This window comes from Adelges cooleyi, unplaced genomic scaffold (assembly GCF_023614345.1).
Source record: "Adelges cooleyi isolate 19-005CV unplaced genomic scaffold, UGA_ACOO_1.1 ACOO_flye_CR_arks_rails_tigmint_CR_PRNA_19, whole genome shotgun sequence".
NCBI lineage: Eukaryota > Metazoa > Arthropoda > Insecta > Hemiptera > Adelgidae > Adelges > Adelges cooleyi.
In genome coordinates this window covers 228,882-242,805 of record NW_026095849.1, presented here as the reverse complement: position 1 = coordinate 242,805, position 13,924 = coordinate 228,882, and the positions used below count along the sequence as shown (strand labels likewise).

At 30.8% G+C, this 13,924-nt stretch overlaps 1 protein-coding gene across 4 annotated transcripts in view; it reads right to left on the bottom strand.

Moving 5' to 3' along the window:
- The window catches only part of LOC126833116 (uncharacterized), a 28,825-nt gene extending 27,609 nt beyond the window's left edge, over window positions 1-1,216 (bottom strand). For 3 of the 4 annotated variants that reach the window (XR_007684885.1, XR_007684886.1, XM_050564276.1), the window contains exon 1: window positions 1,006-1,216. Coding sequence is in view for 1 of the 4 variants with exons in the window: in XM_050564276.1 (XP_050420233.1) it covers window positions 1,006-1,196 (191 nt within the window). In the remaining 3 variants the exon portion in view is untranslated. The remainder of the gene's footprint in view (window positions 1-1,005) is intronic. The other variant, XR_007684884.1, reaches the window with a different exon arrangement.
- Between the last annotated feature and the right edge of the window lie 12,708 nt (window positions 1,217-13,924).

Here is a 13,924-nt window from a genome sequence, read left to right as displayed (position 1 = left end):
ATAAAAAACAGGACATGTTTTTGAATTTGCTTTCTAGTGTAACTCGACGTGACGATCACCCCCCCCCCTCTCACTATGGCCTCGATCCACTGTTGCGTGCCGTTGACGAAACCTAAGCCCGTCCACCACATACCTACCAACAAATATAGACTTTCGAAATGCGAATGCCTATTGCGTTGTAACTAAATATTTCACCGATTTTCGATTATTTAAAAAATAAATATAAATATATTAATTTCGGAGTACCGCCCAAGGCACATCCAAAAAACATTAACACTTTTCGTGCGGCGGATTGTAAAAGAAACAATATTGTAGACAATACTTTGTACTGTTATGTTGATTATTTTCCCCCAATGTATTTAATGTTAATTTGTTCAATTATCGTGTATACAATTTTTGTGACGCCACCGTAAACCTCTAATAATGTTTAATGTAATTTTTTATAAAATAAACGAATTTAGGACGGCGGCGTTACACTCTAATACTATGTACATCCCAACTAGACTCTCCTTTTTGTTAAAATGCTTTAACACAGTTTCCTTTGTTCAACATTCATAATATAATAATAAAAATAATAATTATAATAGCCGACAGTCAATAATGGGTGTCCAATTATAATATATGTTTTTACTACCCGTTACGTGAACTAAGCTAAAACGAATTTATTTTTATTTTTCTCGGCGTAATAGTATTACCGAAAATGTATTATTTAACATAATCGTACAACGTACAAAATTATATATTAATTTTGCATTATATAAAAATGATTATTTAATAGTTTTTTTGCTATTCTATATTTGAGGTGGAAAGTAATACTACATCATCACGAGAAACCGCAACTGCTTGCAGCAACTATCGTTTTAGAGTACAAAAATTCGTAATATTAGGTTTTTTTAACCGTCGAATCGAAAAGTAAAAGCACACACACACACGGGCGTGTTAATCGTTATTATATACTACAGGTAGGACAAAAGTGAATAAACATAATAATTTGTATGTACTCACCGACTCGGTGCGCTGTGTCGTGAACGGCAAACAAAATGGCGGCTGAACAGCTCTCCAGAGCCGGATTTCGGCTGGCCGCGGCCATACACCGCAGAGACCGACTGTGTACTGACTACTGCCAGCCGACCGAGTAGACCGGGGAGAAGGTGAACCGTGTTCACGGTCATAACTCCCAACGAATATATTATCATTATTGTGCGTATAGCATCGTGTACGTCCTCCACGGTAGTTACACAATTGGTATTATACATGCGAGCAGCCAAGCGGTGGGGGCCTTGGACGACCGTCGATCTCGGCGACGGTCTGCACGCACCTGCCGCTAGGTAGGTACACGAGCGGCAGGTGTAATAACGATGATATAGGTATACTGTTGTATAGGAAAAAAAAATATATCCCACAGCCGTCGTTTCGACAAAAGAACACTATAGTGAAACCGTGGATAATAATATCATAATATTACACGCGACGAATAATCTAGACATCCGGGAATGGGTAAAAAATATGCTACGGCTCGAAAGTCGGTCATGATCTGTTCCAAACGTACAGTAGAAATCAAATTTATGTTATACATTTTATATAATATTATCATTTGGTAACAGTACGAGTAAAAAAATATGACCTTGTCTCCTTTTGTACAAAGTCATGCTGATGATCGTGAGTCGTTAGGCTTTTTATAATAATATTATTGCCAACAACGGCCTCGGTTCGCCCACAATTTTAAGTCTGGTTATTTTATTGTGACTTATGGCGGACAGTTAAGCTCGAACAAAAATGTTTTTCTAATGAATAGGTAAATTATATTGATGAGAAAAAAACTACCAGTACAGTGGGGACGGGCAGATCACAGGGCTACAGGAATTGTTATAACTGAAAGTGATAAAATCACTTTTAAATATACGTTTCTATGCAAATCTGTGGAAATAAGGTTCAAACCAGAATGGCCCAAACCAAGCACAGTATAAACCAACACAGTAAGAAAGATTACTAGTACACACATAGAAATTTAGTAGTTGAATTGAAAAAATACAATTAAGACACATATTACGGAATTTTGTTGTAAAGTGCTTTTTTTCTTAAAACAACTTTTTTCATTTTATTTGATAGTGTTACAGAATATTGGCCCAGTATGCATACCGGAACGTACTAGGGTCATTTCATGTCAAATCACCTGATGTGTGTGCGATTGGATTTTCTAAGTGCCTCAAACTAATATATCGAAAAATAAAGAAAAAAAAATTGTTTTTGGACTTAGGCGATGCTGTATTCTGTAAATTTATTGTAAAAAAACACCTTAAGTTCACGACTCCGTTACTTAATGACTAATTATGATATCGAAATGGTATTTTCACTAAACAATTTTATTGTGTGTTCTTTTTCATAATATTCTTAAACAATTTTTTTTTCAAATTTTTAAGCAGCTAAAAAGTAATAATTGAAAAACAAATAGAAGATTTTATAAATTTCATTAAATTTTTATGCTGACTCGAGGTCATTCTTTTATCATTTTTATTCTGACACTTATAACTTTACTCCTCAGATTCATAATTTTTGTTTGGAAAACTTTTTTTTGATGATGTATGTGTAACTTTAAAGATTGGTATTTTACAAAAGGGTGTAACATTTAAGAGCCTATAACTTTTTAGGACTTGAACTATAAAATTCTGAAATTATAAGGTATGGTATTAAATGACACTATTGAAATATCAATAATATTAGTTAAGATAAATACTTAATATATTGTTTGGTCTAAAACTAACCAGTATTAATAATAAATTTGTGCCATTACGTTTATTAATTCACAATAAATGTTAAAATAATCTCAAACGGGATCTAAAAATAAATATAATGGATTGTTGATTTATCCCATAGATAGCTAACCATTTTTCTATAATTATTTCACCAAATTAAATATGACAGCATTAACTATGTTTTTACAGTGCCATTTATTTGGAAAGAAATAATGCTGGGTCATTAAATAACATTGAATCTGCTGCCATTTGTTCTGAAATTTATTTTTATTCTTTGAAGTCTTAACATAATCAACATAGTATTTACACGTCTTTTACTTATTTACTTCAGCAGTGTTGCAAAAGAGTGGCTCCAAACTGAAGGACATTCTGATTCACCCATGAAATAAGAAAATCTGAGTTTTTGAATCTCAACAAATTTAACCTTGATGATTTATTTAACTTATGGATTATTATTTAAAATATGAAATATATTTATTATTATAACTAAAAAAGTAACTTATAATTTTGAGGGAAAAACTAACAAACACTTCTCTCTTTCTCTCTCCAAAAAAACATTACCCTAATAGTTAAACAATAATATTATTTTTTTTTTAAATAAGTATTTAAATCGTTATTGTAGTTATTTAAATGTAATTATGCGTATTATAATTTACATTTTAATAAATAATATTAAATATTAGTAAAAATAGTGTATAACAATATTTATATATACATAAACTATTAAAATAAAATAAAACATATGTTTTAACCATATACAATTTTTAGTATATAAAGCAAATACCATTGCATAAAAAGCATGTCCACTGCATCTCAATTTGGTTTTTATATATAATATATATTAGGCATAAATAGAGCTGAACGTTTTGGGTGGCAAGTTTTTTTTGGGGGGTTTCCAATTTTGTGTGGGATTATGCCCTTTTTCTTGTTTTTTATGCTGTACTATTTGCCTTTTAGGAGTTATATTGAATAAATAAAAATAAAAATAAATCAGACTGACCACGAAATTGATGACTCAATTGCAAAATGGTTGGCTCACGCTTATTTTAGATACTACAACACAATATATAAAGTATAAATACAATTCATTTTTTTTTCTATAAAATTATACTGTTTTCTAATCAAATCTAATCTATCTTAATGAAGAATTAAAATGTTTATATGAACATGATTTAAAGTATTATATTGATGTAATAGTTTAAAAAAATGTAATACCTAATAATAATATCTACAACTTCTATTGAGATGTATAATATTGAGGTATGTGTCAATGCTATTATATTTATTTATATTCATAATATAACTTAACTTAAAAAATTAAAATGTGCAAATTGAGATGCAGCGGACATGTTTTTTATGCAATGGTATTTGCTTTTATTTACTAAAAATTGTAAATGGTTAAAACATATGTTTGATTTTAATGGTTTTTTTATATTTTAAAGAACTACGTACATTGAAATTTGCAGTATAACAGTGTAAGTAATCTATAATATGTTATATTATTATTCGTTACTTTAGAGTAGTGAAGAGGTTTAATGAAAATAATTACATTGCGTTTTTAATTAAAATTTATCTATTTTAGGTAAGTTTGTAATAGAGATAGAGAGTAATACATTAATGAGTAATATCGTAGCTATTTAAACACAAAATAAAGTAGACAATTATAAGTATGATATTTATAGTTGAGAAAACAACCAATTATAAACAATTTTTTAACACTACTTTTAAAACAGTGAATATTCTTTTTTATATTGATATGGCATAGAGTTAAAGTAGACAGGCCCTAGATAGTTAACAAAGGATTGACCAAAAGATAAACTTCAATAAATTTATAATTTTCGACGTTGATAAAACTCTTAAATATAAACATAATAGCAACTTTTGTATAGAGAAATTTAATTGGTAATACACCCAGCTTCCTATAAGTTTGTCTAGTAGACCCTTGTAAAGAACATTTATTTAAACAAATTTGTATTATATTATGTTGGTTTATTTGTAATTTATTAAGAAACAATAATTTATTTTATTATTTGTTATCTATTTTGTAAATAGTAAACTAAATGTAATGCCGGACGCTTTAGTTGAACTAGAAGATTTTTTACAAAGGCGTAATATCACTCCTCTAGAAGCCGTCAAAGCAACAACTAGGTATTAGAATATTTGAAAGCTATTGAACTAAATACAATATATAAAAAAAAATGGTCTTATTCAAAATGGGAAGGTAAAAATAATTTATACAAAACAACTCAACAGAGGTGTTGGGTATTTTGAAAGGTGTATAGAGGGTTTTAACAAATACAACACGGAACATGAAAACTACTATTCAGACCAAAAATAACTATATAAAAATAAGATCTTACCTACTGGCCAGCTCTTTAAAGTAATAAGTTTATCACTTAACAACTAATATAGTATATACAAGCATGCAAAACAAATAGGTAGGTATATTTACAGTGGTACAAGTCCAGGTACGATCGGTTGGTCGGTCGATAGGCACTGCGGTGGTGTGGGGTGGAGGCTGCCGAGATAACACTCGAACAAGAGGTTTAGCGAATAATAAAAAAATCGAATGATAAAAAAAATTCTTCACGTGTTTGTCAAAATCAGAAATATCAAAACGACAACATAAATCATTTTGAACACGGAACTACTCGAAAGTCTAAATGTGCTTGACCGAAAAAAAAAAATTGCCCTGTATCCGAAAATGGCTAAGCAGAGCCGGCCCGAGGGGTGGGCGAAGTGTGCCCAGCCACCAGGCCCCGCGCTTTACCTTACCAAAATTATACAAACAAATAATTTTACTCTTTTATTAGCCCTTAACTGGCCACGTCGACCGTTAGGTCATATAGATCCGACGTCTCTAATCAAACGTGCTATTTTTAGTATGTTATAGGAATCGATCGTTATTATTATTCTTGGAATTATTTTTTTTTTTCAATTTTTGTTTGTCGTCGTCGTCAACCCACGATAACAATTATTGTTGTTATTATTTTTACATTGCATACGGACGCGGGACGATACTTGATTCTCGCACTATAAATGTTATTCTGTTTTTACTTTTTACACGAGCACCCGCAACGTCCACGAGCAAACGACTATTAATTTAATAATTTATATATATACATACAACAAATTATTTCGTACCAGGCCCCGCAAATTCTTGGGCCGGCCCTGTGGCTAAGTAAAAAATATGAAATTCGGCCGACGACCCTGTCTTGTAAAAAGATTTTTGTTCAGGATTCATACAACAAGCCTCGGATTGGAGGCAAGGATGTATGTCGGGATGGTCCTAGTGGCCGAGTTTACCGAAGAAGAAGAAGAAGAAGAAGCCTTTAATTTTAGCATTATTTTTTAACAAATTAAACAACTATTTGGTATTTGTACACAAACAAATATAAAATAAAACTAAACATTTTTTAAATTGACATTACCTTAATATTTTGTAAAAATTTGTATAGATAGAGCTAAACTAGTCTTGTTACATAATAGTATTAATGTAATGAAATATAAACAAAAAAATGTTGAATTACTAAAGAAACTAACTTTTTTTTTTAGAAAATATGGATATAAGTTACAGCTCTATACAAAAAATTGCCAAAAAAAATCGTTTTCGTGCATACCACGAGGTTCATGTGCAAACATTATTTAACTCGGACATGGAGAGAAGAATGGTCTGGTGCGCCCATATTTTAGTTGAAATGGACAACGATCCATTTTATTTAAAAAAAATTCTATGGACAGATGAGGCGAAGTTTCACAATAATGGAATGGTGAATAGGCATAATAGACATTATTGGTCTAATGTAAACCCGCATTTGTATAAAGAAGGTAAATGCCAAATTCGTTGGGGAGTTAATGTTTGGTGCGGGCTTCTTAACGATAGAATAATTGGCCCTTATTTTTTCGATGATAACTTGACTGGTAAAAATTATCTGAATTTTTTTAAATATGTATTACCAATATTTTGCTGAATGATTTATCCTTAAGTGATAGGGTGTCAATTGTTTGGCAGCAAGATGGTGTACCAGCACATAACTCTGCGAGTGTAAGGGAATATCATAATGAATTGTATGGGGTGGGAAATGTAATGGGTACATATTATAGTGAAGGAATACGATGGCCAGCAAGGAGTCCCGGCTTAACCCCGTTAGATTTTTATTTATGGGGGTATATACAAGACAAAGTATATAGCCAAATTTTAATAAATAAAGAGGAGCTCAAAGAAGCTATCATTAAAGTTTGCTCAGAAATTAATGGTTGTGTAATAGAAAAAGCCACAAATAACGAAATTCTGAAAAGAATGATTTTGTGTGTACAAGAGAATGGGCATCATTTTCAACATATTTTTGTAATAAATGTAAATAATGTACTTTTATAAACAAATAATATAATAATTTAATGCTTCTAAAATTGTTTATTTTGATTTATTTAAGTGGCATACCTACTATAGAGAGTTGCTTACGCCTACTACTATAGTTTACAATACATATTGTTATTATTCTAAATCTACAGTAAAAAGTCATATTCTGCATACTGTATATTTATAAGTCACTTCCTTTATTTGTACCCATAGACAAGTTCAAAGTTGAAACCTATCAAACAATAGTTGATCAGATTACTATTAGCTTAAATGAACGTTTTACCGAAAATAATAAATTGATAGCAGATATTCAGTACCTACTTGTTAACTCAAAAATTTAAACTAATAGAACAAATACCAAATAGTGATTTTATACACTTGGCAAATTTAGCATATTTAGACCATAAACAACTTTGGCTAGAACTTCAAAACTTTTCTAAAGTGTACCCAAGATAAACATTTCTACAATACAAAAAAAAAAATACAAATATACAATCAGTCTGAATACTGATTCCGGTGAAAATGCAGATGACCACGAAGAGAATGGGTGTTCTAATACAGCTTTTGATTGCAAGTAAAATTTGGCTACCTTATATATGTACAAATAAAATTTTATAAATTATAATGTTTTTTTCTGAATTTTATATCTGATTCTAGGTCAAAAAAATCCCAAGTCACGATAACACATTACTAGTATTAGCAGTAGTTATAATTTTTATGTGTTTTTTTTCTATAAAATGCACTACCTCCGATTATTACAAATTTAAAGTATTAAAATATAATGGCGCCAGATGTTTTATTCCCTAGCAAATAATAGTAAAGCAAACGGTTTTCCAGTAAGGTATGATATTATAATTTAGCAAAGTGGGTGTAATTGTAAACAATTGAGAAAAATATAAATGCACTTACATTATAGAAAAAAACGACAATATTTGTGACTAAAAGATTTCAGTTATTAAAACGTTTTTGATTAAAAAAAAATCATATTTAACTTTGTCTTATTCGTTAACAGTTCCTTCATTTCATTGTACAATTTTGTATTATTTATTAACGTGGAAAGATTTTACGCTCATTACTAAACATTGTTTTTTTATGAATAAAAGGAAACAAAGGAAACATTCAACATGGTACAAACTATTGTTTACAGTGTGTATATAAACTTTTACACAATTTAAAGTTTTTAAACATGCATGTTTCAGCTTATAGCGCGTAGTGTATTTCATATTTTTTCTTACTTTTTCAGTCACCGAAGTCAACTGTAAGAGAACGTTTAGCAAACTAAAACTTGTTAAAACAAGAATTAGGGCTAATTTGAGTCAAGCCAATTTAGAAGCTCTTTTAATAATGAGTGTTGAAAAACATTTATTGAATGAAATAGAAATTACAAGCGTTGTTGATTATTTAAAAGCGAATTCAACGGTTATGAGTAAAATGTTTTTACTATAATAGTTATTATAATACCTAATATTATTAATAATATAATAGTATTCACTATTAAAAGGTCTTCTGAATTGCCTTGACTCAAATTTTATATTTTATATAAAATTTATATTATTTTTTATAAATTTTGACTTAGTAAAATCTGTGTGGGACACCTTGTATATATTATTCCCCTGTAAGAGTAAGCTGTGTAAGTTTGTACAAGCTGTACAAAGTAAACAAATGTTATAATATATTTAAAATTGTGTAATGCTATTTACATCATTATTTTTTTCTAATTTGAATAAGGCTAATCCATCATATTTGACCTGCCCTTTGAATAAACTTTTTGTAGTTATAGCAACATATTTGGAGACAATGTTAAATAAAATGATTTTTGAAAAGTAAATTAATATACCTATTTTTAATATTAATAATATTTATATCAGTTTGGAAGCAAAAGCCTTAACGTATGATCTATCCTAAATATTAACTATTATAATGCATATGGAATTATGGTTTTATAGAGCTAAATTGTGGATAGCCTGTTGGGCCGGTAGTTCTCCTCTCCCACTGGGCCGCGCATCCCCCAGTTAGCCTCTGCTACTTAGTTTAATTAGACCTTTGGCAACACACAGTACTTCCAATAATTATTAGAAATCCAAATCCATTGCGCTTTCAGCTGTGCCTATTTAGTTGTCTCTCAGTAATCATCAAAACAAATAGTGAGTTGAAAATTTTGTTGGAAAATAAAAAGAATAAGTATAAGAAACTCAGCCCCTCCCCCCTCAGTAATTACACCAAATTTCCACCTATGGTGTATAACTTAGACATTGAGTTAACATTTAAATTATTAACTAATCAAAACTACTATAGTATAGTCTTTTAATTTTTCACACCTTTTCTCCATCCTAAGCCCAGTCCTACATATAAGTTCAAAAGGTTTTATCACATAAGGGAAAGATACATACAAAATTGGGCGGACTATAAACCCCTGTATATTGCTTGTTAATTTTTATACAAGGCTAATCAAAGACAATTTTTTCGAGATGTAGCAGGAAGGAAGTTGTCTAAATGAATATCTCGAGAATTAGGTACTGTAAAATTCATACAGCGTTATTATGTTAACGAAAATGATGTATATATAAGAAGTATACTTCTTAAGTATTTAAATTCTACCGCGTTAGTTGATAAGGTAGAGTAGTGATAAAACAACATGTGATAAGAGAAGGTGACTAAGCTGATTATAAAGTAACTATCAGGCTTAGAGCAATATTAAAAGTTAAAATAATGTGTTAAAATTAATTTGTAATCTGTGAGAGACAAGATTGTGATCAATAAACATTGAACGTTGTTTCTCATTTTTACAGGTTTGTAAATTATCATATAAATAAGTTGTAAATAGCCTTATAATATAATAAATTCATTTTTACAGAGAAACGTTTCAGTTTGTTGTTATATTAATCATGCCCCAGATTAACAATAAATAAATTACATATTATATATATATATATATATATATATATATATATATATATAAATTGTATTATTTAAAGACTTGCATTATTTAAAAAGGTGGGTAGTGAGTGTATACCACGTTAAATATATCACACAGAATAATACGTATAGAGACATTTTGATTGTGAAATAAACGAAACATTTTATTCGTACGGCGATAACCGAACAAAAACACGGTTGGGTCATTTCGTTTTACTTTGAACAGTAGTATTATTTTCGAGGCTTCAATACTGTGTTGTGTTGTATCATACCCCACATGTACCTACGGCGCCGCCGACTACACCGGTTCCCGCCCACCACGTTGCCGCGCGCCTACCGCCGAGGCGGCAACGACGCGGTCGACCGGTCGCGCCGCCCCGCCGTTCTACGGACCCGCATTCCTCGCACCGCGCCGACCACAATCGCTGCCGGTCTCACCGATACACACACACACACATCGTAGCTGAAAAATAGTACAATACCACATCATCTTTGTATCTTACCTACTGCACACACGAGCGGGGAAAAAAAATTAATGTAAAAACCTGCAGCGGCGCGCGTTCGTTTTTGTTATCCCCGTTATTGTGTGTTCAAAATATTCCACACTATAAAACTCCCTACCTACATACCCGGACGGGTTACTGTTGTAGCGCCATGTCGTCGGCCACTTTTCCTCGACACAAACGAACATAATAATATGCTAAAAAAAAAAATCCACAATAACTACTCTGGTGCGGGCTTTATTTTAAAGTATTATGTTTTTCCTACTGCACGGCCGTACCTATGTTATTTTAACGAAAGCCGGATGTCGTAGAAGGCTTCGCAAATGCCCCTTTAATCGGAGGCCAAACTAGAAGGGGGCCCGAGGGGACAGCCGTGCGACGACGTCATTGAGCACTATGAGATAACCGACTGTTTTTTTAGTGTAAAGTTGCTTGATATACACAATCATTTATGATAATGTACTTTTTTTTTTTTATAAAGTTTCAAATACTATTTCTGAAAATTATAATATTATGGATAGTAAAGTCGAACATTATCCAGGATTAAGAACTAAAATCATTTCAGATAATCAAAAACAGTACCTAATCTTTTAAAGGACCATTGACTTTTATACTTATTTTCAAGCAAGACCGCTGTTTGGCAATATCATCTAGCTGTCATTAACAATGTATTTTTCCGTTTAATATGTTTTGAATACATATGAGTTCTATTTATTGATAAATTTTCAACTTTAAGGTCCTAAAAATAAGGCTAAAAAACTAAAAAACAGAAAAACTTGAACCCCTTCTAGGGGGATGGGAAATGTGTGCGGGCATACCAAATAAATAGTCCTTATAAATTGTAATTCGATCCGACTCCTTTTCGATAAAAAAAAAGCCCACATCAGAGTAAAACCAATACCTTATTTAATTAATAAATCACCTACACTATTGCTATGAAGAAAATGAGTTTTAATAAATTGTTATAACGGTCAATATGCATTTTATTATTCGAGAAATCGTGGTTAATACATTAAATGGAAGCAAGATGAAATAGGTTGAAAATCATGGATGTTTTGCAAATATTATGATATTTGAAGTATTTTTCTGTAAAACATTTTGTTATATAGGTTTTCTATCTACTATATTTTTTTTCACAGTTGGTGTTAACACCTTTTAAAAAAATAATACAGCCGTAGAATATATAAAAAAATGCAATAATGTTTTGGACATTCATACGCCGTTCAACCAACCATACACAATCATAATTACCATTTGACTTTTTGATCAAATTATTGACATTTTAAGTACTTAGCCAAAATAGATTATTATCACTATTGTTGTTTTTAATTTGTTTCCAGGGGGGGGGGTCTTACATTTGTTTAACACCTACGAACAGGGCCGGCACTACGATTTGCGAGGCTCGGGGCAAATTAAGTATGCGACGCCCTTTTTTCCGTAAAATTAATTGTGACACCAATTTTTTTTCCCTCTTCACTTTGTATATTTGTACATTATTTAAATTTCTCATTTCTCATTTTGACTTACTTTTACCTCGCTATTTTGTGAGGCAGGAAATTTCTTCTTTGCATACACTCTATACAGAAGCCGGAACAATACATTTTTTTACCGGTTAATTATAAATTTACAATTGAGTTTATGATTTAGTTCTTTGATTGTCCATTAAGGCTTAACTCAACTAACTTCATAAATGTTAAATATCTTTAGGTATATATACAATTTTCTAAAGACATTTCAATGTTCAAGTGAAATTAAAAAAAATAAGTTGTAGGGCACTTTGCTACACTTAAATAAATACAATATAAAAGGCAAATACCTTGTTTTTAATGCTTAAATTATTAGAAATAACTTTACAGGTATGCAAATAGTTGAACAGGTCACTCGAAACAATTTAATATAAATGGTGTCCCGTATCAGTAAGTAATAATTATCACCACCTTATTTTATGGTCGATTTGTTAGTTTAAACAATACGGAAAAATATTACAATTATACCAAATGTGTCTACGGTCATAAGCATAATATTTTAACCATTCAAAATAAATAGGCTATATTCTATCGATTATCAATTATTTAAAGACAAAAGTTTAACAATTGTACACAATTTTGTGCCAATACATGTTGTTCCGATTTTTCTGCTAAACGTTTTCAGTCCGAGGTACCGACACTAGTTAAACTACCAGGATTAGACATTTTTATCTGAGAACTAAATACTTTGCAACAAAACCAGTATACTCGATCGTTTGATTTTGTATATACGAGCCAATTTCCCTCTACTTTTTCAACATTTTCATTTTTTTATAATACAGTTTTTTACTAAACTTTCTATTTTGTTCATTTTTTGGGTAATTTTCGTAATATACTATTTTATCAGATTTATTGACTATTATGTCTAATCGAAGGTTGTGGCTCAACGAATTTGGCCACTGCGCTGGGTCATTGAAATCAAAATTCACTTCTCTCATTTTATCGGTTATTTCATTAGTATTTTAGCTTCGATGCAAAGCGAGAAGATATTGGTTTTACTCTGATGAGGGCTTTTTTTTTAGCTGTATACACTGTAACTTTTTTAATACTAGACCAATTCCTTCGAATAGCAACTCTATTATTCAAAAATTTTTATCTAGTTTGTACTTTGGGGGGGTAAAAGTTGAAAAAGTTTAATTCTTCACAGACGAAATTTGAAAAAACAAAAAAAAAAACCGTACGATTTTTTAAGTTAGAATTTTTACTGGCTATAATTTCGAGAAAAAGAGTCGGATCGAGTTGAAATGTATAAGAAATAATAATTTGGTATGCCCGCACACGTCAGTTGTGTCAAACTTAAGCTATACCCATTTCCCACCCCCCTAGGGGGGGAACAAGTTTTTTTGTTTTTCGGGGTTTTTAGCCGTAATTTTAAAACTTTTGGGTTGAAAATTTGCCAGTAGTTGGAACTCATATGTACCCATCACATATTAAACGGGAAAAAATTCAGCACTACAGTTTTTTTTTAATTGCCGAGAAACTGTATTTTCGCAGATTTCGTATAATTTAACAAAAACACCTAAAATCTTTAAAAAAAATTTATCAAATCATTAAAACAATTTTATGTACATCTATGCAGAATGATACTATTAAGTTTTGTGCTCAAGTACCACTTTTGACTTAAAGTTTACACAAATTTAATTTTTTTTTTTACTTAACACGTTGACCGTCACGGGGTTTTTCACTGTGTTACTTGTAACGACCATGAGATATAATTCGAAATGAATTTTCCTCGTCGCCAATTTGTTATACCTTAGTATGAAAGTAAAACACAATTAGATTAATGTAAATAATAATATTCGCTGATGTTTATTATGAAACCCAAATTACACGAAAAACAAGCTGTGCCGGTGTAGCACTTGCGTG